The 27,077-nt window shown below is 38.4% G+C and overlaps 1 protein-coding gene across 4 annotated transcripts in view; it reads right to left on the reverse strand.

Moving 5' to 3' along the window:
• Positions 1 to 8,562: 8,562 nt before the first annotated feature.
• RNF144B (ring finger protein 144B) overlaps positions 8,563 to 27,077 on the reverse strand; it is a 156,026-nt gene continuing 137,511 nt past the window's right edge. For 2 of the 4 annotated variants that reach the window (XM_033115530.1, XM_033115531.1), the window contains exons 5-8: positions 19,141 to 19,345; positions 17,106 to 17,250; positions 13,661 to 13,750; positions 8,564 to 12,492 (exon numbers count right to left, since the gene is read on the reverse strand). In XM_033115530.1, coding sequence (XP_032971421.1) covers positions 12,352 to 12,492; positions 13,661 to 13,750; positions 17,106 to 17,250; positions 19,141 to 19,345 — 581 coding nt within the window. In that variant the 3' untranslated portion in view covers positions 8,564 to 12,351. Of the gene's footprint in view, positions 12,493 to 13,660; positions 13,751 to 17,105; positions 17,251 to 19,140; positions 19,346 to 27,077 lie in introns of all 4 variants that reach the window. The other 2 variants (XM_033115532.1, XM_033115529.1) reach the window with 2 other exon arrangements.

Genomic DNA, 27,077 nt, shown 5'->3' on the forward strand with positions numbered 1-27,077 from the left:
TAGAAAAACCAACAATGACAACATTATTTATTAAAATTCTTTGGATGCTATCAAAGTTGTATTGAAAGGAAAAGTCATCGTTTTAAATGCTCGTATAACTAAACAAGAAAGAATGAAGACAAGTGAAGCATTCAACTCAAGAAGTAAAAAAAGGCAATTAAAAAAAAACTAAGAAAAGCAGGAGCAAAACTTAATAAATGTTTTTAAAAATTAACGAATTAGAAAACAAAATAAAATTAATAAGTCCAGGAGCTCATTGTTTGAAAAAAACTAAAAAAACAGATAAATATTGGCATTTAAGAAACAACTGAGAGTAAACCAGATAAAAGCATCATTCCAAGAATCAGAGGTTGTTTCTAATTATGAGACTTCTCTATATGACTCAATTCTTCACCTTCTCAATACAACAAAAGTATTAACAAAATTGATAGAGAAATATTTGCATATACCAGGATCTATAGAAGAACTTAATAAAACTGTCCAAACTTTTCTCCAAGTTTCACTTTTCCTCCCTGAGCATCAATTGATCAGCGTACCAGAACTATGGGGGTACTGAGGTCTCCTTCCGCTATTTGTTATAGAAAAGACGTTGGTCTCTGATCATGATATGCAGCTGTTCCTTTTTGCCTCCTAAAATAATGGGTACTAACAGAAAGCCAAATTGGCTAGAATTGAGTATTCCTCTTCTCTTGTCCCTGGTATCTGTGTTCAGCTGTATTATGCATGGCTCCAGCAGCTACTGTGTCAGACTTACAGAGAGCAAATGGTTTCCATGGGCAAAGGGCAAAAGAATATTCTAATGAGAATCATCAATTATACAATAGAATCAGTGAGGTAAGTGATATTGCCACAAGCTTTAGCTCTTCACATACAAAACAGAAATATGTAACATAAGATTACATCAGTTTATCTTATTAGCCGACAGAGTGGCAGCTAAGTAAGGGGAAAGACACACCTCGTTTCACTTTCCAAGGGAATTCCATTCCAAGTAAATGAAAACAACATGGTCAATTAATTTCCTCAAAGCACTTTCAGAACTCAGTCCATTTACGGTCTTTAAGTTGGTTTTGTACTTCAGTGCAACTGGTTCTCCCCAAAATAGGAAAAGGTAGTTGGTTTAAAAGCATTTCTTAAACCCTGATGAATTCATTATTATCAGAAACTCTCCTGAGCCCTCTGCTTTTGTATGAATTGACTAAAGTTATGAAACCAAGTAGAGATACATCTCCCACAAAATTTTTCCGCATTCTATCTGGCTTTTTCATCACGCCCTATCCTGTGAGTAATTCTATTCTTTCTCTGCTTTGTTCCAAAAATGATGTAAGGGTCACTCCTATGAGTAAGCCTCACGGTAACAAAACCCTTTCTAAGCTAGCTCTGGGTAAAGACCAATAGCAATTGTACAGAAACTTTAAGATTCAATACAGTAATATGTTCAAGTAAGAAAACAGTGGAATGGAATACTTTTAAAAAGCACTTGTTCTTTGGGTTATATAACCACCAAAATGCTATTGAATTTTATACACACACATACACCCACACGAGCACACGAGGTCTGATCGTTACATTCCCAAACTTATCCTACAAAAAGTGCTACATACCTCATTGCTGAATATCACTATGGTCACCTTCGAAACACTCCCCCTGAGAAGCTATGCACCAACGCCAGTGCCTAGTCCACCCTTCAAAGCAATTTTGGAATTCTTTTTGAAATGGCCATCAGAGCTATCATCACATTATCCTGAATATTATCAAAATGTCTTCCTTGCAGTATTTCCTTTATCTTTGGATAAAGTTAGAAGTCACTGGGGGTCAGATCAGGAAAGTAGGGAGGGTGTTCCAATACAGTTATTTGTTTACTGGCTAAAAACTCCCTCACAGCGAGTGCCGTGTGAGCTGGTGCATTGTCGTGATGCAAGAGCCATGAATTGTTGGCAAAAAGTTCAGGTCGTCTAACTTTTTCACGCAGCCTTTTCAGCACTGCCAAATAGTAAACTTGGTTAACTGTCCAGTTGGTACAAATTCACAATGAATAATCCCTCTGATATCAAAAAGGTTAGCAACATTGTTGCAACAAATTTGCAAACCTAATTGTCTGACCTTGTATATGTACACACACGTATGTATACACACATGTAAATACACAAACACACACACTTGTAATTCTAAAGCTTGTAGCAAAACCACTTAACTCAGTAATATATATACGTAAATTCTTTTTCATTTGCTTTTTTTTGCCCCTTTCTCTGTAGACACTACTCTGGACCAGGCCTTTATTAAATAATACCGAGACTATTGCACTAGTCCTCTAACTGGTCTTGCTACTTCCAGCTTTCTCCCTTACAATTCAGCCAATGCACTGCTGTCAGATTGATCTCCTATACCTCCCACCTTTGCATCTATCACCCCTCAAGTTCAGAATCCTTAAGTGACTCCCCACTGTAACAAGAACCGCCAGCTCCTAAGCCTGGCAGTTAAGGCTCTCTCTTTCTTTTGTCCTTTTATGGCTCTCCTATGCCCTGCAAGTGTTTTGTTTCAATTTAATTAAGCTGTTTATTGCTCCCCAAGCCAGCCACCTTGCTTTCATCATGTCCCCTTTCTGTAACACCTTTGTCCCCTTCCTTCAATCACAATCCTAAATGTCTGTCAAAGCCCTGATCCCGTATCATTTCTGTAAATCCCTAACCAAAAAGTTTCAGCCATGTCTTTCCTCCTCCACATGCCCGTAACACATGTCTGTGCCACTCTTCTGGCATTTATCAGGCAGGAGCTGCTATCTTTCCATAGCCCAATGTGTTCTTTCTCCTAAACCAGACTGAGCAACTTTAAGCAACTCATTGCCATATATTCGTTTGTACAAAGAAGGCACTGACTACAGTTTCATAATGATAATGTTAACCAAATGACGTGCCTTCTTCACTGTTCAGCTACAGAACCATGTTTCTCAAACAGGCTTTCCCCAGAACCATGTTTCCCCAGAGGTACACTGGGTACTGGAGAAAACAAGATAAAGATGAAGCATTGTTAAGAAGTTAATTTTACTTAGGTAATTTACAATGTTATCTTTAAATAATATGAACTAGATTATAATTTTTAGACAAATTTTAAAGATAAAGTTAGAAAATAAAACAGGAGTTGTCAAGTTAAGTTTCTAGTCCTCAGCAGTTCACTTCGGGCAATATTTCCGGGTCAGGTCATCTTCTCTTCCTTCCAGGGGTGAATTCGTGTTCTTATACTCGTTGAGGATGTTATGTGGAAACGTTTGAGAAATACCCTATAGATTATAAATGGGTAATAGAAAAAAATACAATCATTTCTCTTTTTTTTCATCATTTCCATTTTAAGATGCAATCAACATACATTTTTGTTTTCATTAAAGTGGGTAATAGAAATTAAGGCTAAATATTTTTTCAAGTCTTTGTTTTACTTCCTTGGTTCCGATAGATTTGTGACATCAAACAGAAATACGAATAATGAGTTTTAGCACAACCACTCAAATTAAATGTTTCTCTCAAATGTTAAAAGCCCTAAGTGGAAACATTTTGTCACAAATGGGAACAATTATCTGTAAGAACAGCTTATTGTGGGTTTCAAATAATACATGGAAAAATAAACACATTTTAGTTCAAAAATAAAAACGTTTTTAATGCATTTTTTAAAATATTTAACTTAATTTTTAATTTACTGTTTTTGAAATGCAGAAGTAGTTTTGTGTCCTACTTTTGAAAATAAAACTTATTATTTAAGTCTGAATAAAAATGTCTTCGTACCTAAGTAGATGTGCTTATCTATATACCTATCTACTACTCATTCACACATATACACACACACACATATTCATGAGTGTGTGATATATACATATCCCTCAAGAACAGAAAACTGATTAACTCAAATCCATTGCTTTATTAGTCTGACTTGAACAGCTATAGATGATATAGATAAACCATATATCCCATATACCATCCATTAACACACATATTACCTTAAATTTATTGAAATTCACAGAACATGTAATGTGTACTAGAAACAGAGAAAAATTACTCAACAATAAGTAACTGAATGTTAAAAAGAATCCTCAAACTGACCCAATCAGAAGAAATAGTCCATTGTGTACTTCAGATAAGACATTGAGGTTCTAATGTTTTGAACATAAGTACTAGAGGAAATGTGCCCCTTGAAATTCCCCAAGCAAGTTTTGTCGTAAATCTTTTTCTGCCATTAAGAGCTATAAACCAACCATGAAGTTCAACCATTGTTCTTTGAATTTATTTTAAATAAACTGGTGATGTATTTCACATGTTTCTGATATTATTCATAATTTAGTGCCTAGAGGCTTCTCTGGCAATTACCTGTTCCTTGCCTAAAAGAATTTCCCTTGTGCTAACTATTTTCGTGTATATGGGTCACACCATGGCTGCCGGTATTCTTTTTTTCATCTTACACAGAAGGTTAGATTTGAATTGAACCCAGAAAACAATCACTTTCAAATTTCTAGTTGAGGAACCGGAGACCAAGACAAATTGTAAACTGTCCAAATCCACAAGGGATTACTAGAGTTCTTCTACCTCTTCTAGTCTCCCATTTCTTGTCAGAAGAATGGCCATTCTAGTTCAAAACCTCTAAAGCATCAGTCAGGCTCTGTATTACTGCACTGGGGCAGGAAAGAAAAAGAGGTGATGACTTTGACTTTTGATGCAGGCACCTCAGCAACTGGTTAACTCAAATCCATTGCTTTACTGGTCTGTCTTGAGTGGAAATACTACCCTGTACTTTAAACCAGCTCTTGAAATTTGTCCTTCCTGAATCCAACATGAGATCAATGCAATTCTGAATCTTCTGAAAATGTGTTAAAAAAAATGAGATCAGCACTTCAGAAGGTATAAAATGTCTAATCGCTATGTCATACGCCTGAAACTAATATAATAGTGTAGGTCAACTATAATTGAAAAATACATTTTAAAAAATACCAGACAAAATTAAATTTAAAAAATGAGATCAGGTTTCTTCTAAGTCCATTTGGGAAAATCTGTCTCATGTGAAAACCAAGTGGTCCCCCAAAGGATACCTTCCAGTAGCACGGTTGCTGCTAACACCTTGGTCATGACTGGCTCAATTAAAACTTTAGATCTGTTTCCTTTGTAAGAAGCTAGGTACTATTGCTCCCCCTCTCCCCTGAGTTTGTGATTTCTTCTAGCGGATACTATCACATCTGCAAACTGTTTCTTAGGGCTTCATAGGGCAGGGAGAGAGAGCAGCAAAAAGATAATTTCCTATTGAAAATGACAAACATAAACATGTTCCCGTTAGCCACTGTAAATTTAAAATGATGGAGGTCAGAGAGGTGTGGGAGAAGAGGAAGTCAAAGAGATCTGAAGTCTGAGAAGGGCTTGATGTGGCTTGCAGAGGAAGGAGGCTGCATTAAGATAGGAGAAAGGACTGAATTCTGCCCACAACCAGGGAGATTGCACGAGGACACTGAGCCCCAAATGAGAACACACTTGGCTAACACTTTGATCTTTAGCTTGGTGAGACCCTGAGCAGAGAACTCACCCACATCATGCCAAATTTTTGATGCACAAAAACTAAGGTTAATAAATGCGTTGTTTTAAGCCACTTCAAAATAAAATAAAATAATGCTCAGAGGTCCTGAGTTGGCTCATGCAAGATGTGGGTTCAAATTCTAGCTTTGTCACTAACCCTTTGTATGACCTTGTATTGTGTCATCTAGACCCTGAATCTCATATCCCATCTGTAAGTTGGGGAGGTGCACATTCACATCTACTTTCTAGAGTAGTATAATACGAAGAGCAAAATAAAACGTGTTTGAAAGTACTTCACACACCATATAGCATTATGTACATGCAAGTGTTTTTTATACAGTACACCCAAATCATTGTGTTGATAAGAATTCTGTATTTTCTCTCCAGATAGCCTCCATTTTAATTGAGCATAAAATTAGCTAAATGTTTATTTGTGAAATGCTTCTTTGTGAAAAAAACAACATAATGACATTTTTAAAATCTAAGAAGACAATATATTTACTGAGGTCATTCATCCCTCAATGCACTTTTACAAGTTTGAAATCTACCAGCCCCCCTCTTCTCCTTTGGGATCAGTGTCTGTCTGAAACCTGTTACCCACACTCACAGCTGTAGTACACACAGCACAATGTACTACAGGACGGCAATGGCTCCCCATTCTCTCGCCGGCTAACAAATACTTAGAAGCACTTTGACACTCATGATCTCATCCGCTCCTCCTAAGCCTGAGCTAAGCCAGATAAGATGACGTTGTATGATAAATGGCGGGCCCCGCACCACGCCACCAGGGAAGAGCAAAGTCAGGCCTGGAACTGAATCATCTTATTGCAAGCTGGGTGTCTGTCTCCGCACCCCCACTGCCTGAATTGGCAGAGGGCAGAGAGAACAGAGGACGCTTACTGCTTGTTCTGTGCCTAGGGTGACACTACATTTGCCAACCCTCTCCCAATACTCCATTCATGTGCCCTTGTGGTGCCAAAGTCCCAGGGCCAGGCTGGAATTTGGGACACACCACGCAGGGTGCCAAAGTCCCAGGGCCAGGCTGGAATTTGGGACACTCCACGCAGGGTGATGTGTGGATTTCTGGACTTGTTTGCTTTTAGTTAAATAAATTGGCTTGGCTTTCAAAAATAAGTGCAGGCTGATCAATGATCAGAAGTCTCGTAACTCACCTCAAGAAGACCTTCATGTTCATTTTCTGTGAATGTTTGCAATAGCACTAATATTAACCACCCATGCACTTCTCCAAGAAGAAAATATACCCCTCGAATCATGCCAGGTCATTAAGGAACTACCAGATAAAATGGCCAACATTAGACTTAATTTCCTTCTCATCAACAGCCTAAATTCTAGTTTTAACATACAAAAAAAGGAAAACTGATAAAATTGTACTGATAAATTGAAAAACATAACAGCAGAAAATGGGATTCAAAACACAACTTCTTTATACACATCAGAAGGTCATCCAGTAGGTTCATTATTTAGAGCCTCATTTCTTGTTTTTGAAACTGCCAGTCAGTTCATTTATTTAATGATAGGCCACACGTACACATTGGAGTACAAGCTAGTGATGTTAATAGGAAAGGATTTGGACCTAAGCTAACCATCGCTTTGAGTCTTGATTGTAAACATTAAAAGGAACCTCTGAGAACATACTCTGTATTTGTGTGGAAGAGGCACACACGTTGGCATTTGAAGTAAGTATAATTCTAGGTGCAACATTAGCAAGTCAGATACACACCACCTAGTTATTTAATGAGTCACCTTCCATCACCTGCCCTTCTCCTCCAGTTGAACCTCATGGAATAACTGGGTTTTCTCTCAGGGAATGGCCATCTGCGATAGGTATACTGTCAGACTCACCAAAACAGAGTCAAAACAATTATTTGAAATAAGTTATTCTCTTGCATCTACGGCCACTGATGCAACTAATTGAAAGGGGAGTATATTCTCTTGGAACTCACATATATGGGAGTAAAGGCTCGGATTTGCTGATGAATGAAAGGGCGTTAGAGTACTTTCAAGGAATCTGGCATTCTTTTTGTGGCTGCCACTCATAGTATGACCCTTTGCAAGACATGAACACAAAACCATTGCTTTTTCTATGAAATGGATCTGCTCCATTTATCTCAGGATTGTTCTCAAAGGTCTTTAAAAAGTATGTGTTAAACCTCATTTTAACAGCTCATTTGTAACAGCTTTAAAAAATAAATAAGTATATGTAGACATATATAAACATATCATTGCTGTTACTTGAAATTAATTTCTTTCACATAATGTACAGTTGGATAGTATCTTTAAAGTCGAAAAAAACCTAGATTTATTACCTAACAAAAGGAAATAATTGAATTACTGAACAACCTAATTACAATTCTCCTCCAAATTCACTAGATTCATAATTTACATTGCAATGAGTCTGCTGATTAGGCATTGATTAAAATCACTGCTGTATAAAACTGTTCATTCAATAAGTCTTCGGGAATGCAAATTCAAGTTTAGCAAACAATAAGCACACTTTAAAAATGAAATAATGTTGACATTCTAGGAGACAATTAAGCAAATTAAGAAACCATAACTCAAAATGTTTTCAAATGATCTTACTGATTTCCTCAAAATTGAATTAAAAAATGAAATTTCAATTCATAAGTCAATTATAAACCTCAGCAGTCACGTATTATACTAGAAACATCTAATACTTAATAAAAAGGCATCAACACCAGTATCAGAATGTGAGCTTTCAGTTTTGAAGAAACACAAGTTCTAGTTGTTAACCAACTTCTGGCACTCAGCTTTAGGGGAGGCCTGCCTTGAATACTAATCAAATGGAAATGACCTTAAGTTAACTCTCTAATGTAAATCCTTTTTTAAAATATCGTGACAAGAAAACACATTCCTCTAATAAACTTTTGGAAGGTTAGAACTGACCTTAGAGGGTATATAGTTCAACGCTTATTTTACAGAACTAATGACTGTGATGCCCGGCGGTATTTTTTATTAGAATGATCAAAGACCTAAATTATTAGTTATTTCTCTGGATAAGGATCAATGCCTGTGCACTGGCAGTTTAGAATAGCACACATACAAGAAAGTCTGCAACACCTAAAAGCATTACAGTTACTCCCATTTCTTTTAAGAAAAAAGGTAGCATGAGTTACTTCCATAAATGGAAGATTCCGGTACTTTTTGTCAATTCTGAGCCTAGGATTTAATAGTGACATAGATGATAAAATTGAACGTGTCTGGAAACATGCAGCACAACAAAAGTTAACACACTTGATTTACTGCTCCACATTTATTGGGGCTAGAGAGACTAAAACACCTATTTTCTTCTCAAGTAATTGAAAAAATATGACAGCAATTTCTTAAATACGTAACAACTTTTCAGACCACAAATCAACATTAGATGTAATAGCCTATAGATATCAATTGTAACAGCTTTATAAAACGTCGTTCATCTAAGGCATTCTGAAATTGTCTTTAAAGCTATACACATATATACATGATTCTATATACATAAAGGTATCCATTCATGAACAGAAAGTCCTTTAGAAGCACTGTCTAGGAGAGTCTAAAATAATACGTATTTCGATTCTGAGTAATTTTTAAAGGGACAATTTGGGATTCCAAGAAACAGTGATTTATGTTCAAATACGCATGTAAATGTTCAGACCTGGATAGGTAAGATTTTTGTTATGCAGGCTAAAAGAAAATTCACACTGTGAATTATTCATTTTTCAAAGACCTCCTTCAAAAGAGAGATTTCAAGTCCAGAGCAAACATCCATGGCATGAACAAACAGGATACCTAGGACTCTAAAATGTGTTCCCGCATGGCTTTCCTCCTCACCTCCCTGCCTAAGAACAAGAGAAAAATTCCTAGAAGGAGCAAAAGCTAGATGTTGTGCCATTACATCCAGTAGTGTTTCTAGATGGTGGGTTATTGTATCGATTACATTTTTGGTGAAGGATTTTTAATTTTTATTTCAAATGGACTATACCACTCCAAACACAGAAAGGTTTTTGCCACACATCCAAACATTATAAGGAGATCCAGATTTCTTTCTAGTACAGAACAAGAATCACTAGGAAAGGACAAAGCTCACAGAGGGAGGAGACCAGGTTAAAGTCTTTCACTGGCCAATTATCCAAAATGGCAACATCAGTCTGTTACCAAAATTGTCAGCTCTCTCCTTTTATAAACAAAATCTCTAGATCGGCTTACATCTTACCCTTTGATGCACCAGAGATGTATTTGGGTTTTACCTAACAACCGGTCCCTGTTGATTCTGACAATCTTACACAGGCCAATTTGTTCAGCTACTTAAGAAAGAAGTCACTGTTTTCCAGGTACTTTTCAACACTTAAAAACTTAAATCCAGTTATTTCAAATCTCTGTGACAAACAGCCCCCACAAAACAAAAAAAAAAGTAGCTAACTTTGTTATAGTATCTCTGACAAGTTCCTTCAGTTTTGCTGAGGAAATAACTTAGATGTTTTCTTCCACTTTACTCCAAATTGCGGAGCTCCACTTCTGATAACACAGCCTTTTAGGTTACTTGAAATCAGCCCCCATTTCAAGATTTTGTGTGGAATCAAGTTTGGAGAGTTTACTAATCGAGGAGTACGTTGCCACTACTGACACTCTTGATACAAAACTTCAATTTCAGTTGAGTTCCTGTGATCCCCTGAGCAGTTATAAATGCCCTTTACTATAATGAGGCAGTGTAAGACAAAGCAAATAATTCAAATATATGTACATTTATATTTATACTAATATGAAACACATTGATAGAAGACAGTATTGATTTTTTTCCTGAAGTGTTTAGTGTTTCAAAGGAACATAAAAACACTTAACATTGAAAAATTTCTAATAAATGATTAAAAATGCTTTTGGTTGGCTGCCATTCAAAAGTTTTCCCAGAGTTCTCATCAATGTGCTATACAAACTGTAAAATATACATGACCAAAACAATAAAAATATACATGACCAAAAGTACTATACATATGTCAGACATCAATATGTACATGTGAATTAAAGTTCCTTAAATATACACATCGCCACTTAGAATACATTCCATTACATACGCGTAAGCAAAGCATCATTCTTTACTAATAGGTCCAGGATAGCAGCAATTTAATAATCTAGTTATCTAGTTACCTCAGAGAATGTCACATGTCCTGATAGTTCCTGATGTGGTATCCCTGGCTTCCAGGAGAGTTCTCCATTAACATTTAATACAGTTCTCATGAGGCACCAGGTTACATTACTAATGGCAATTATATCATCCTGTCATTGGAGAAAAAGTTATTGACCTTTCAAAACCATTTATTCAAAATCTGACTAAGGGTATAATGGGAAAAATTAGTTACAATGAGGTGATACAAATCCAAACTATTAAAGATTATAAAGCTTTAACATTTTTTTCTTACATATTTGTGTGGTTTTATCAGGGCCTCGTACATACAGGAAAGTATTCAGATTGCCCTAACAGATACTAAACTCTGCTGACAAGACAGCTGCTCTGAATTGTGTCTGAAAATACTCAGTTTTACAAACTGAGATGGCATGATGTCGTACTAAGCATTGTTTTAAAAGAGTTATGTTTGTGAGTCTATACCTTTGGGTAAGTTAAGAACTTGCAACCAAAATTTACATATATAATATGCAAAAAATCTTCAGGTTGATTTAAAATAAACCATATTAGTCACAGAAGGAAATATACAAATAGAATGCCTTTTACCTACACTTTTATTTTGTGCGTACTATTGTGTGTAATAACACACAATATTATTTTGTGTGTATACCCATGCATGTCCAATGGATAGAAATTCTAGGTAGGCAGCAAGTTATATGGATTCTAAATGTACATGTGGATTTTAACATTCACTCTTGGTGTGTACTTTTTAAGGTCCAATTCTAAATCTACTGGGTGTATGAACACAGAGCTCAAGAAAAGTCCCTGTTATCTCTGATGAAGGTTTTGAACCTCTGCCACTCCACCCATATACTTCATGTAAAACAAGCTCGTAGACTGCAGCTACTGGCTGCAAGAGAAGAGTTTATCACCTTAAACAAGTTATACTTGCCAAGGGAGAGAGACTAAATTAGACCATATTGTTTTACATGCTGAAACCTTTTTACTGGGAGGGGACAACTCCCTCTGCACAGCAGTTTCTCCTGCTTGAAGCTGAGATCACACAAGGAGAAACCTATTGTGTTTCTGCCAAGTCACCGTGGGAAGGCTGGGAAAGTACACCCAGTAGCTGGCAGATGCAGAACCACAATATCGACTTCTAAGATAAGCAGCCTGCTTTATCGCACTTCTGAGAATTTTCCCTGAAACAATTTTATCCATCGGTTTCCCCCCCATGTTTCCCATGGTGGTCAAATCAACACAGAACAGACTCCGGCTTCTCAGTTATCATGTGTGTTGCCAACCATGACAACACCTTTATTTTACTGGATGTTTACTCAGGCTCCTTGAATCTGGCTGGAAGTTGAATAGTCCAGTGGGATCCTTCAGATGATAAAATGATGATGCGTTACTCTCTCCCCAGGAACCTGAAGCTTCTGACATGCTCCATAGACGGAGCCTGGGCTGCAGAGCCCGATTCCCTTTACACAGGAACACACACACCACTGCTTGGCGTTTTCAGATGCCACAGGTGGGCAGGTACGTTTAAAGTCTGGACACAGAGGCACTTCCAAAGTTTGGCAAGAAGAAGGAGGACAGTTCACTAAGTGGGGCTTTATCACTGTGTTGTCTCGTGTGTATAAGACATCTCTGGCACACGGATATAGACAGAGGTCTTTAGGTTGTAGATGGGTCATGCTTTTTCTTCTTGCCCCGACAGGACTTGCAGACACAACAGATTATGCACGGGGACGCCAGGAGCAGCAAGGGGGAGGTCACCAAGGCAACGATGCCCAAACCCACAAGAATCCCAACCACCTGAAAATTTAAGAAAAAACACAAAACCCATTTCAGCAGTTACATTTTCCTATATGTATAGAATACCATCAGCTATGGAAGGAATGCTATGTCGCCTCAAAGTTTATAGAACCCTAATCCCCAATACGATGATGTTTGCAAACGGGGGCCACTGGGAGGTAATTAGGACATGAGGATGAAGCCCTCATGAAGGGATTAGTGCCCTTATAAGAAGAGACACCAGAGAGCTTGCTTCCTCTCTCTCCACCCTCTGCCATGTGAGGACACAGTGAGAAGACGGCCATCTGTAAACCGTGAAGAGAGTCCTCACTGGAACCCCACTCTGCCGGCACCCTGATCTCCAACTCGCAGTCTCCAGAACCGTGAGAAATACATTTCTGTTATTGAAGGCCCCCAGTCTGTGGTAATTTGTTGTAGCAGCCTGAAGTGACTAAGACACCATCTCGGGCACATAAAACAGTTACAATTGTGGGACCTTTCAGCCAGTGCCCAGCAATGCTCTGCACTGAATAAACCAGGAAGATACCAAAGACTAAATCAAAGAGGAGAAGAACAAACCAAATGCAAACTCAGGCTCTGGCACAAGCTCAGTAAAATCATGAAATGTTGGTGTTGGCTCTCTCTCTACCTGAGTTTCCTCAACAGTCTCGTAGCGATGTTAATAATGATTACTAGCCTATTAACACTGACTCCTTCAAAAGGAACAGGGCCTTTAATAAATATGAAATACTATTAAAAATAAACCAGGACTCCCTTTGAACCTGTCACATAAACACACAATGGCATGTACAGAAGGATGGACGTCCCAGCAGGGGCTCACGTGTTTTAGAGCACTGCCTTTCAGAGCAAATATGCCTTAAAGGACTTTAGGAAAGTCATTCCACCATTTTTTTCAGGAAGAAAGAACATCTGCCTTCATTCTGCAGGTCACTGTTAATTACTTGGCTGCTCTGGTGCCCTGCCCCTCCCCTTCTCTCCAACAGTCCTGTGCTCATGAATTAAGTTCAGGCAGCTCCTCCATTACTTTTCCCTAACCCTGCCCCAGGACTCCTCCGAACCTCCTAGAATGGGTAAGCAGGAGTAAAGCGGGGAGGATTCACAGGTAGGCTTTTTAAGCTACCTTAAGTCTGGTTTGGTTTATTTCATACACCTTTTAAGGTCAGGGTACCTGTGTTCGGTTCCACATCACTGAGGCTCTTGAGTGGCCGAGCTTATTCCTGCATGGCCCTTTGTCATAATGTCTGAGGAAAATGTCATTCTGAAAAACAAAGAGAGAGGTTTCTGTAAACATGCAGTTTTGAATAGTGAGCTGGATACTAACCACATCGGATCACCTCAGGGGAAGGCTCTTTCTGGTGATATTAATGACGGCCTGTAGGGATTCCAAACCCATCGTCTTTAGACTATGTCTCAGTAGTTTTATAAATCACCAGTGAAAACAGATCTTATCAGTGAGACTGCTGAATGAGTCTAAAAGAGATCAATGAGCTGACCAATTATCTTTGAAAGGTAGCTCTATCAGAGGTGTGATGTGGAGTGGGAGGAGTGTGAGCAAGACAGCTAAAAGGTGGTGTACAAAGTAAGCAAGGTGATAAATGCCAGTGACTGAGATGGAGAAGAGAAAAATGCAGTCAGGAAATATTAAGAAGGTAACTACCTAGGTGGGGAAACAGTGAGAAAAAATCACAGATGAGGAGAAAATCACTGGTAGAAGGCAGTGTTTTTGTTGAGAGAAACGACAACAGAGATGGATTTTATTGGGAGGTGATGACCACAGTTTGGACATGTTGAACTTGAGAGATACTTGAGACATTCACGGAGTATCGTTCAAAAGGCAGCTGGTTACATAGATGTGGAGAAAAGACTTGGGAATCAGTGGATAGGGGTGAAAGAAAACACAGAAGTAGATGAGATGACACACGGAGAGTGTGGACTGAGAAGCAAAGAGGCTGCTGAACACAAACATGTAAGAATGGGTCAAGGAAGAGCCTGGAAAGAAAACTGAAGTAGCCAGAAATATAGAAGGGAAACCTGAAAAGATGGAATCACTGAATGGCGCCGGTCAAGATGTTAACGGAGAAGAGAATCTCGGTAAGAAGACGACTGAAGTGTTCCTTGGATTTTACCCAAAAGAAATCACTCAAAGCCTTGGAAGAATACAGTCAGGGTGTGACGAGGTGGCAATCTGAGCACACAGCAATGACTGGAGGTAAGTAAGTGTCCACAGCTCAAGGGGATTATGCTATTGAGCTGCTAAAGGAACAAGAGAAATAGAATGGCAGTAAGGGAAGATGTAGGCTTGAGAAAAGTGTTACTTGTTTTTAAATGGGATACAGTTGAATGGGTGGGTAAGTTAGAGACTAGAGAGTGGAGAGTAGAAGTTGAAGTCATGGGAGAGAGAAGAGATAACTGAACGGGACAAGTCACCATGGTTCCCAAAGCAGAAGATTTAAAAATACCTCATGCTCTGAAACAGCAGGGAAGAGGATCAAGGCAGGAACACACTCAATGCCCAAGCAAAATTCAAAATCCCTCTGTTTGGTGTCTGTCTCAGGGTTGGCTTTCAGACAATCACCCTTCTCCTAGATTCATGCTCTAAAACTTTCCTATAAACAAAGATCAACACCACCATCTGACATAGAACACTTAGCTACAGAAAAAAAAAGCCAATGCCAAAAAGCCAATGCCCCTGCCTAAAACCAAGAAAATGAGATCTCAGAAAACAATGACCAGAAAAAGATGCTGGGTATCCAGGCACTTAACATCTGTACCGTTTCATCTCAAGTCCCAGAACAGCACAAGTGACAGAACAGTGTGTTCTTTGCAACACCATACCATAAACACATTTCAGCCAGAGGATGGAGAGATCTGGTGCACATATTTGTTCCCTTACACTCTTGCTTCCTAAGGAGAACCTCATGGGCTCAGCCTCCTTGAGGATCTGAACCCAATTAATATTCTGGTTAAACCGAAGGAAAATTAAAAAAAGATTTCTTGCATTTGTAAAACATGAGGAGTGTACAATCAGTCAAAGCCTCATTCAGAAGATCACTCATTTGGAATTATGAAAGTTCTCGAATATCAAAATAATTATAATTCAAGGGGTTATAACAATTTTTTTAAAAAGAATGAAAACACTTCTTTCAACGTGAGCTGCTGAGCTTCTAGAGTCTAAAGTGTCAATTTTCTTCTCCTCAATTTATACCTGTTCTTGAACACTGACGTCAAGCTGGTTAAGGTTCTTACTCAGAGATGTCATCCTAAACAACTTACTGAATTTTCAGTTAAAAATCAGGCAGGTGGTGGCCAGCATGCGTCCTGTGTTAACTGCACACTCACTCACGGAGTGGTTACGATACTAAAGCACTGCATACATTGCTTATTGAATTGAAGCAAACTAAGCAATTAAAATGGGAAGCTGAGAAAAGAAAGACCACCCAACAATGACTGAGGGCTTACCCTAATATGGACATATTTTATAGGTCCAAATTGCCAACATAGGGAATATGTATCTATAAATAACTTAGGTTACCCCAAGCTTTAAAACACTGTAATTGAAAACAGTACAATTCTCAACAATCCTTCACACCACCTTTTAACTCTGAGCTCACCATTAGCCTTAGCACAGGACTGAATGAAACTACACCTGAATTTGAGAAGACATGCTTCATGAAGGGCGCAGGAAAAGAACAATTACACCAGATCCCTTTATCTGGGAAGGGAGCCCTAAAAACAGTAGTAATACCACTGTCGCGCCAGGGAATGAGATAGCTAAATAATGAGACACAGCACTGATTTAAATGGCTTTTTTTCTTTAAATTCAAAAAGAAAGAAACAACCTATGGTAGGCAGAATAATTGCTCCCCTAAAAGGCCCATGGCCTATTTCCCAGAACTTGTGAACATACTACCTTACGTGGCAAAAGGGATTTTGCAAGTGTGATTAAATTAAGACCTTGAGATGGGGGAGATTATTCTGTTTTATACAGATGGGCCCAATCTAATCACATGGGTTCTTTCCCAGCTGTGATCAGAGGGAATGCCTGCAAGCTCTGACTCTGGAAGAAGGGTCAGAGATGTGATGTTGCTGCTTTTGAAGATGGAGAGAGGCCACAAGCCAAGGAATGCCAGCAGCCTCTAGAAGCTGAAAAAGGTTGAGAAACTGAATCCCCCTTAGAGCCCACCCCCCAAAAAATACAGCCCTAACTACACCCTGATTTTAATCTGTTGACACCGATATCAGACTCCTAACGTTCGAAGTAAAGATAATAAATATGTGCTGTTTTAACACAAAAGTTTGTTGTAATTTGTTACAATAGCAACATCAAATTAATACACTAACAACAGTCTTTTACATAATAGAATGAAAATGCCAAAAAAAGCCAGAAATGTCCCTAAAACAAAAGCTTGCCTTAAAAGCTAAGGTGACACACTAAGGTCATCAAAGAGAGGTTTTGCAGGCTCAGGAAGTCTCATTAAGAAAAATAAATTCTTTGGCAGGACAAGAATAGGTAGGTTAAATATTTTAAAAGGAAAGCCTGTAGGATACTGGCTGTTGCACAGGTACAGAATGGAGAAAGACCATCCGAGAAGAGTCTTCCGCGTGGAACTTACGTCCAGGTTCTGGAGACAGTACCAGCAGAATGTGTGCTTGCAGTTCTTGCACATCATCTGAGCACAGCCTTCGTTGCGTTCGATATAAACCCGGCAAACTGGGCACTGCTTAATGGGGGCATCTGCATCTGTCCCAAAGAGGGCGCTACAAGCAAAGTGGATGAGAAATTACAGGGTGGGTATGGAAAACAATGCCTGATTTTTTTTTTTTTTTTTTTTTTTTTTTAATGCTAGGACCTCAAAGGTGGACACTAACCAGAGGTGTGAGAAGAGTGAGCTGGGTTTAATTAATTAGTTAAATAATGCCCTTCTAGACTCAACTTTTTGGTCATCAATGGAATTCCTAGAGCTCCTGATAGGTAGGTCCTGTACTCTTCCTTATCTGTGCTTAATTCATCCCCAAGGGAAAACGGTAGGGGTGAAAACAGGAGAAACAGACATTAGCTGTTCAGATAACTCAAAATGAAAAAGACCTTAATTTATTTATCTTTGGCTTTGAGTGAATGATATCATCCTATTTTCCATAGCTGATTTAATTCATTGTTTTGCCAAATTATTATTTCGTTCCCTGAGCACAAAGCTCTGAACAAAAAGCTCAAGCAGTCCGCTACACAGCAGAAAAGCTAGCTCAGGATCTAAGGAGGCACAGATAACCTATCTAACGATCTGTTCAAATAAACAAATGGAGGAGGTAGGGGGCGAGACAATAATCAATTCTTTAAATGACTAATGTCATGAAAAAGACCTGCTCCAAACAGATGGCTAGGCCAACACAAGGTCACAGCCTAGAAGGGCACAGAAAATAAGGGAGGGAAGGTGGGGTGAGCCAGAACACTGGGGTGCACTTTAGCTACTGTTCATCAAAAACACCACCTGACACAGAGACATCAAGTTCAGAAAGTACTGTCAAAACTATCATAAAATTCTGTACTCTCAATAACCTTGTATAGCAGTGGGACAATTACTATTTTAATCCCTCCCCCTCTTTTTTTCAAATGGAGAAACTGTCTGTTAGAGGCTGAGTGACTTGCATAAGGTCACACCAATACCACGTGACAATGTCAGAACTCAGTCCTCCCTCTGGGATCTTTACATTGTCCTGTGAGGCCGGGGACCTTACTGCGGTGGTAGTGAAAATGTAGGGCGTATTGTGACACATGCCTGCCATGTCTGTTGGATTCTTTTCTTCTCCTTGATTTATATGGTCTGAGATTCAAGCACAGTACCATAGAGAGGTAGCATGACTGTTCCTGAAGAATAGTTCCACACACTCTGAGGGCGCTGGGTGACTAAGCCAACTGGACTATAACACTGGTATTTCTGTTCTTGCTGATGTGGAACAGCCATAGCCTCAAGCAAAGCAAGGGATCAAACACAAAGGTCTCTCACTCTGGGCCCTGCTGCTGCCATAAAAACCCTCCCTACCGAAAGGTACAGATTTCATTGCTCCTCATCATAACACAATCTCAACGTTGGCACCATCTTTTCAGAGCACAAAGCACTAAGAGATACGCTCTTTTCTTCTAGTACCTATGAGTTTTGCACTGTACTTCACTGAAGGGCTGCTGTTTCTATTGTTGTATTCTCTGATACGATTGGCACACCTCATGAGCTGGCAATTTAATTAGGTAAGAAAATAAACTCTTCGCCACTTTGCAAGTAGGAAGAACGAGATAAATAAATAGTAGGTGGTTATGGTACCCAAGCAAATGGCTGTGGACAAGCCATGACTTCCTATTGAGCACCAGTGGACCGTGTGCCTCTCTACCTAAAGAGAAATCAAAACTCATACAAACTCTAACTTTAACAGTATTGGGAAGATTCTCCAGGGTAAATCACTAAAATCCCCTTAGAAATGCTTTTTCGGTTATTCTTTGTTAACAACTTACCAATCCTGAGACCCTTCTCAGGAAAGTTCTGCGGGTAAATAACAAACTCTAAATTCCATCACTAGATAACTCCTTCCCTGAGCCACGTGTCTGACGTTTCTGAGAAAACTAGTGAATAATCCCAAAGACCAAATTTCCTTTCTTACCCATGCTCTGTTGGCAGGACAGCAGGCTGACTGTCTCTACAGGAGACTTCCGTGTGCCAAGCATCCTTGCAACATGAGCAGAACTTCAGGTGGCAAGAAGGGCACTCCACCAGCACAGGCTGTCCTGGGTCACCTGATGCGACATGGCACACTGTCTGACAGTCTGCGACGGGACACCACGTTCGGTAGGGGTCCAGGTGAACTTCTAAAGCATAAAAAAAAGAATGTGATGGTCTACCTGTCTTTCATTCAAACTTGAGGCTTTCTTCCCTTCATTTACGCTCTTTCATAGTCTAAGATTTATGGAAGCTTAGTACAACCAAGGGTGGTGATTTCTTCCTGGTGGATCCATACCTACAAGGTCATGCAGCACTGCCACATTTCTTAGAGTAGATACTAATGGACTAGATAAGCAGTGTCCTCACTAACCCAAATTTACAACTCTTTTGGAATATGTCTCACCTTTCAGCACTCAAAATAGGCAAAAATCTCAAGTCCCTTCTACAAGTATTTTGGGTACTATCTTGGGAGAAAATTGAACATGAAGAATTGACCACAGCAAAAGAAAAAAATAATCACAAAACAGTTTGCCCTTTTGGGCACTGAAAAATAAGTAGTGAGGTTTCTTCAGTTGTTTAGAGGGAAATTAAAAAATAGGGAAGAATCACATAGTTTAGTGACCAAACAGTGTCAGTGTGGCTTAGCCAAAAAGTCAGATTAGCTGTCAATTTGGATATTCTGCTGCCCTACCAATATACTATTTAGCGACAACTTGTAAAAAAAAAAACTCACATGCTCTAAAAACAAAAGGGAGAGACTTTCACAGACCATAAAATGATGGTTTAGTCATACACCTCATCCGCTAATCCACGTAGTGTGCAGGAAAGAAGATAGGGTTGGGGGATGGATGATTGTATTTCTACTCAAATGTTTACAAATCTTGTTCAGTTTTCCAGTTTCTGTTCAATAACAGTTCCTGTGTTCTTATCATATAATATGACCTTTAAGGGAACATATCACGTGAAATATAATGTTATTTGAGGCGTAGAGTAGCCTCTTTTTCTCTGAACCAATATATTTTGCAAATTTTTAACTGATGAGATTCTAGTTTTAAATCTCCTAAGGTTTGTGATTCTTGGAAATTTCCACACAGGAGGCAAAGAAAACCTAAGGGTGGTGCAAAAGGGAACTGAAGGAATTAAGTATGAGCTTAGTTTTAAAGGTAATAATTTTACAAATTCAGAATCGGGGGGGGGGGGGAGTCAGAAATGTTCCAGTAAACATTCTCCATTAATGTCTCACCTAGAAAATGCAACAATTGGATCTATGCTAATTACGCATTTTCACTCAAAAGGAGCATTCTTAAATATATTTTCTTATCTAATAATATGGGAGGTGGGGACAGGGGTTAGAGAATGATGGGCCAAATAGAATCAGAAAAGGGAAACCTATGATTCACAGATCTTCAGACCCCAAGAGAGATGAACCGTCTCAGATCCCTAAGACTTTAAGACAGGCTGGTTAGAAAGTCAAAGGGACAGAGACACACATATATGCTCCAAGGTCTTGGCCTCTTATTTCCACACCATTTATATTTTCATCCAAACTCTTACAACTGTTTCACAAATACTAAGCCCGAAGAAATGAAGGCTGGTATGGAACTTGGAGCTAAAGCCTCCACATCAAGTATCTACTTACCATCCATTCTAAATCACAGGTCTTTAAAAGTTTGATGATAATGGTAAATCTGTAGGTTAGAACCATGAGTAAGAAGCCAATCAAAAGCTTTCCAACTTTTATCCAACTGATGCAAAAGAAGAGATTTACACATGTAATAAAGCAGTCCAATTTTACAAGGAACTAAGTGAGCAGAGGGGAGAGTCATAGAAGATAATTTGGGAATGGCAGTCAAGGGCCTGATCACGGATTACGATGATAAAGCCTATGTGTGATGAGAAGCCATTGAAGGGGACGGCCACTTTGATCAGGGGTGTGCCATGATATGATTCCCATTTTCAGAAGATGACTCTGGCTACTGTAGAAAGAATAGACGTTAACGGAACAAAGTAGCAGCAGAGAGATCAATTAGGAGGCTATTGTAGTGATCTAATCCAAGGTGATACACTGGATTACATGTTAGAAATGGAAGTATTGAAAATTTGGAGCATAGTTTGAAGGTGAAACTGTCAAGATTTCCTAACTAGAGATGCAGTTAGATGCAGTCATCCCAGTATACAACCAATGACCTAGAAAGATACCTGGAATGTAGTATTCATTGAGTAAATGAATGAAGCGTCATAACAGAAATGTAAGAAATAATATCTGTAGATCAATTCCCTATGGTAATAAAACGGTAAATAATGGTAATAAATGGCAGAGTTCTATATTGCTCAGCCCTGCATTCAGAAACTTCCAGAAAACAGAAACAAACTACCAAGAGAGATTTTTATAGGGCATCTTGGACTCTCTTGGAGAGGAGCTTCCCCTGATGGAACAAGAATCCAGACATACAGGTCTGGCCAGGTTACACTGAAAAGGCACCTGTCCTTCAGATTACCTTTCGGCCCCGCTTCTAGAAGAGCAGCTATAAGCAAAAGTCAACATCGTTCTTTCCCCGAAAATAAGACCTAGCCGGACAATCAGCTCTCATGAATCTTTTGGAGCAAATATTAATATAAGACCCAGTCTTATATTATATTATACTTATTTTACTATAATATAATATATTACTATAATCTTATTTTACCATTATATAAGACCAGGTCTTATATTAATATTTGCTCCAAAAGATGCATGAGAGCTGATTGTCCGGCTAGGTCTTATTTTCAGGGAAGCACGGTAGAAGCTAAAAGAGTTGTTTAAATTTCTTGTTTTAATTATTGTAATTCCAATATGCCATTAAGAGCACAATTTAAAACACTACGACAAGTGGGGCCTACAGGCTAGATTAGTAGAAAATGAAAAAACACTGAGCGGGCATCAGTCCTGGCAGCTAACAGGACTTCGCAAAAGCCAAGCCAAAAGGGAACAGATTGTGGAGACCAGTTGGGGCCAAATCGCTGAGCATGAGCAAGAGCTGTCCTCTGCCCACTCTTTTCTCCACACCAACAAAAGGAAACTGAGGGGCAGGGCAGCGCCACAGGGTTAACGGGAGATTTTTAATATACTTTTTATTACTATTATGGTGAACTCAATTCTACCTTCCGGCTTTTGGCCTAGGTAACACAGTAATTATGGAGATAAACAAAATGCACACTTATCTAACATTTAAGGTTTACTTTCTTCCCCCTTCAAATTTCTTTTCCAAAATTGGAAGAAAATGAACTAATGCATATTCAACTGATTTCTTCTGCATTGACAGTGATGGAAGCTTCACCTCATTTTGAGATGGGGAAAAGTTGAGAAATCTAGAAAAAGAAAACCTTGGGGTCTGTGTAAATCAGCCCCCAACTAACAGTGCCCCAACCCATTAATATGGTTAAAAGTGGTTAAAAGTGCTTCATTATAAATACTTACATCAGAGATAGACAAATTCACAGACTTGCACTGGACTTTACTTATGAAAATTAGAATTGATTACGAAAGTAAAGTCCCGTGACTATTTGATCTTAAGACTGCTTGTTCATGTAATTTTCGCAAGGCAGGAAATGCTATTTAAAACTATTTTCTACTTCTGTATTCTGACAAGTACTGGGAAGTAGAAACATTCTAAGAAAATAAAACTGCCATGAACCTAAAGACCATGTCGGATGCTTATGACTGTTTTGTTTGTAAAAACTTAACTCAAGACCCTTGGTTTTCCCGCCTGGAATTATCAGTATCAAATATGTGGAGTCTGTTATCCTGTAGTGTATTCCCTCCACTCACATGAGTGGTTTTTCTGCCATCCTCTACCATTGTGAGGCTATGCCAAAAAGACATGACATGAATTTTTATTATTGTGGGAAACACCAGGCACCCAAGCTAATTTAATCATCAGCTGAAATAAATCAAACTGTTTTAACTTTTATGAGCCACTGCATTTTTAATTATGCCAAACTTAATTTGCTTTTTGACATCTCAAAGAACAAAGGTCTTCTGCAAATAGTTAAAATGCAATTAAGTTAAACTGATCAGAATTAACATCTGTTACAGTAAATATACTCAAACAGAGATGGCCATCGGCAGAGGAGTTACTCTCAAGATAGTTGAAGAGAATTAAAGAATTTCAAACTTGGAAACAACTTTTGAGGTTATCTATCCTAATACTGCTATATTAGTACCCATAGAAGTTAGGAGTTTGCATAATGGGATTAGTGAGTATACGACGGGATCAGGCCTTTTTTACTCCTAGAATACCATTCTCTATGTAAAAATATAATCATGCTATTAAATAGATTTTACTTTCCACTATCACCATGGAAACCTTTTTCTTCAAAGCAGCAACTTTGAATGCTCCATCTCAGTAAGTCATGACCTCCTTGGAGGAGGTCAGAGAAAGTGGATTCATGCTTATAGTGAGAGTATACTGAAGGAAGGAAACAGACATGATAGGTGATGTAAGGAATCTGCATTGATCATCAAATTTCTATACAACTGTCTAGAATCTAGGAAAACAAGGATGGAAGCATGCTGAAAAAGATTTGAATAAGGACAAAAAGAAAAGAGAAATGATATTATTATGCTATACACTCAGTCTAAAGGATGATCTAGATTCTAAAAGATGCTTTCTTAGTTGAATTTAGAAAACTGAGGAAAAGATAAGATTTAGTGGTGGCAATGATGATTAATAACAACAGTAACAATAATGGCACTGATAATTGACAGAATGCACATTGTGATACACAATGTTAACTAATGTATTCTCTACAGGAGCCCTAGGATAATCATTCCACTATTATACCTAATTTATAGATGAGGAAATGGAACTGCATAAAGGGTGCAGCAAACACTTAATATTGTTCCTCTCATTAGGGTCTCCTTTAGAAATGTCTTGCAGATATTTTAGTTTTCCGAGCAAAGCTGAAACATCTAGAGGGTGCTATTTTAGATTTAAAACTGATCAACAAGAAAGAACTGGCTGGTAAGGTAGAGGAAACTTGAAGCTGAGGAGGAAGTGTTAGCATTTAAAAAGACAGAATAGCTTAGGAAGGAAACTGTAGACGTAGTCATACATGTACCACAAAACAATAGAAAAGCAGGCTCAACCCATTCACAATATTAGTATTTAATACATCCCAAGATCCCCTTCTGAACAGTTTCACAAAAAATGTTTTCATGGCATAGACCTCAAAGTCACCTAGCTGGTAAGTCTATTATGTAAAAATGAGGTATATAATTTAGATAAAGATTACCCTAATCAAGTAAATTCCATTATGTAGCACTGTATTAACTTAAACTTACTCTTACTCAGAATGTTCATTTTCTAGTAATAATTATTTGTAATGGGTAATAAGGAAGAATTACATGATTATAAATTGCCTTCCAAAATCACCTAAGATCAAATGTGTGAGTCTCAGTTTTCTTTTTTATAAAATGAGGGAATTGAATGAAATGGTCACCAAATTTAACATACTTCCAAACTGTACAGTAGTAAACGATATCTAATTAAATTACAGAGTTTTACAGTTTGGTAGTTCCAAAAACTGAACATAGAGGGGGCAGCCGGTTAGCTCCGTTGGTTAGAGCGCGGTGCTCTTGTTAAGGTTGCCGGTTCGATCCCCACATGGGCCACTGTGAGTTGCGCCCTCCACAACTAGATGGAAACAACTACTTGACTTGGAGCTGATGGGTCCTGGAAAAACACACTTAAAATAAATAAAAGTTTAATAAATAAATAAATAAACTGAACATAGAATTACCGTATGACCCAGCAATTTCTCTCCTAGCTACATACCCAAAAGAATTTAAAGAGGGGCCTCAGATAGATACTTTTACCCCAATATTCAGTGCAGCATTATTCATAATAGTCAAAACGTAGACACAACCAAAGCATCCATCAACAGATGAACGGATAAACAAAATGTGGTATATACATACAATGGAATGTTATTCAGCCATAAAACAAAATGAAGTTTTGGTACAAGCTATGACATAGATGAAGCTTCAAAACATTATATTAAGTGAAATAAGCTAGGAAAATAGTGTATGATTCTTATATGAAATATCTAGACTGGGCAAATTCATAGGGACAGAAAGTAGATTAGAAGTTACCAGAGGCTTGGAGAAGAGGGGAATGAGAAGTTATTATTTAATGGTTACAGAGTTGCTACTTGGGGTAATAAAAGTTTTGGAAATAGATGGTGGTGATGGTTGTACAAACACTGTGAATGTTTTTAACGTCACTGAATTACACACCTAAAATGGGTGAAATGGTAAATTTTACATTATATATATAGTACCCCAATACAAAATTATACAATTTAAACATTTTTATAGATGAGGAAGCTTACACACAGTCTATGTGATCCTAGGCAAGTCTCAGCCTCTCCAATTTTCAATTTCTTTATCCACTAAATAAAATAACAAAATCAATTGTCGATTCATGGGAATCTCTTGTGGGCATCTCCCCAAAACTTGTAAGAAAAAATAATTCCATGTATGAGGGAAACTATGTGATCAACTTATAATGAATGTATCAAAGCAGAGATATGCAAGACCACCTATAAAAAACAGTCTGGCTCCAAAACCTGCCCAACTTGATTATAACCAGGCCAAATATATTATCACATTTAATGAAGAAATAAGCCAATCCACAAGTAGGGTTGAACACTACAAGAACATCAAAAGTCCCAGTCACAAAGCAAAGTTGTAGTGACCTCTATCCAAGCACTACTTGGGGAAGAGTGAGAGTCTTGGGCAATGATTTTCCATGTGTACCTCACTTACGGCAAGGCTATTCCTATTGCAAAGGTGGATGTGGCCCTGAAATGCATATTACTAAGTGAAAGAAGCCAATATGAGAAAGCCACATACTGTATGATTCCAACTCTAAGACATCCTGAAAAAGACACAACTGTGGAGACATGAAAAAAAATCATTGCTTGCGAGGGGTTGGGAAGGGAGGAAGGGAAGAACAGACAGAGCACAGAGGAATTTTAGGGCAGTAAACTACTCTGTATGATACTATAATGGTGTATACATATCGTTATAAATTTGCCCAAACCCAAAGAATGTAACACACACACACACACACACACACACACACACGATGGATATGGTCAAGTAACTTCAAACATCCTAATCCTGCTGACAAAAAGACAATAACAATATCTAGTTCAATATGAGGATATTTCCTAGAGAATGTAATGATTATCTAATCTTAGGAAAAAGTATATAGGAGAGGACTGCTGAGTATACTTTAGTGTAAAACGTGCTACTCTGAAGTTACTAGCATTTTTATTACCAATAACTTAATATTTTGAACACTAAGACACAGAAAACACTCATAGAACTATTGTACATGTATTAATTCACTTAATCCTCATTCCAAAACCATGGTGTAGGGATTGCCATTATCCCCATTTTACAGGTGAGGAAATTGAAGTACAGAAACTATGTAACTTGCCCTAGGCCATACAGCTAGTAAGCTGCAGAGCCCACATTCCCACCCAGGCTGTTAGCCACCACTTTTTAAAATAAACTGAAACTTGTTATTTATCAATGACAACCAACCTACAGAAAGTTTTAATTCCTGGAACTATTAGAATTGGTGTAATTACAAAAAGGCATTTTAGCTAATAAGTATGTTCCTAAATGTAAACAAAAGGAATAAGGCCTAACAGATAGGGCAGCGGGGTGGGGTGGGTGTGCAGGAGGTTGGTGGAGCAGTACATATGGGGCAAGGGAGTGCCATAAACAGGCTGAGCCCTGGTTACTGAGGCAAACTAGTGAGCTAACAGGTCTCACCATTTCCAACCTAACTCCTTGGACTTTCTCCAGTCAAGAGGCCCAAAATC

This window comes from Rhinolophus ferrumequinum, chromosome 9 (assembly GCF_004115265.2).
Source record: "Rhinolophus ferrumequinum isolate MPI-CBG mRhiFer1 chromosome 9, mRhiFer1_v1.p, whole genome shotgun sequence".
In the NCBI taxonomy this organism is placed as follows: domain Eukaryota; kingdom Metazoa; phylum Chordata; class Mammalia; order Chiroptera; family Rhinolophidae; genus Rhinolophus; species Rhinolophus ferrumequinum.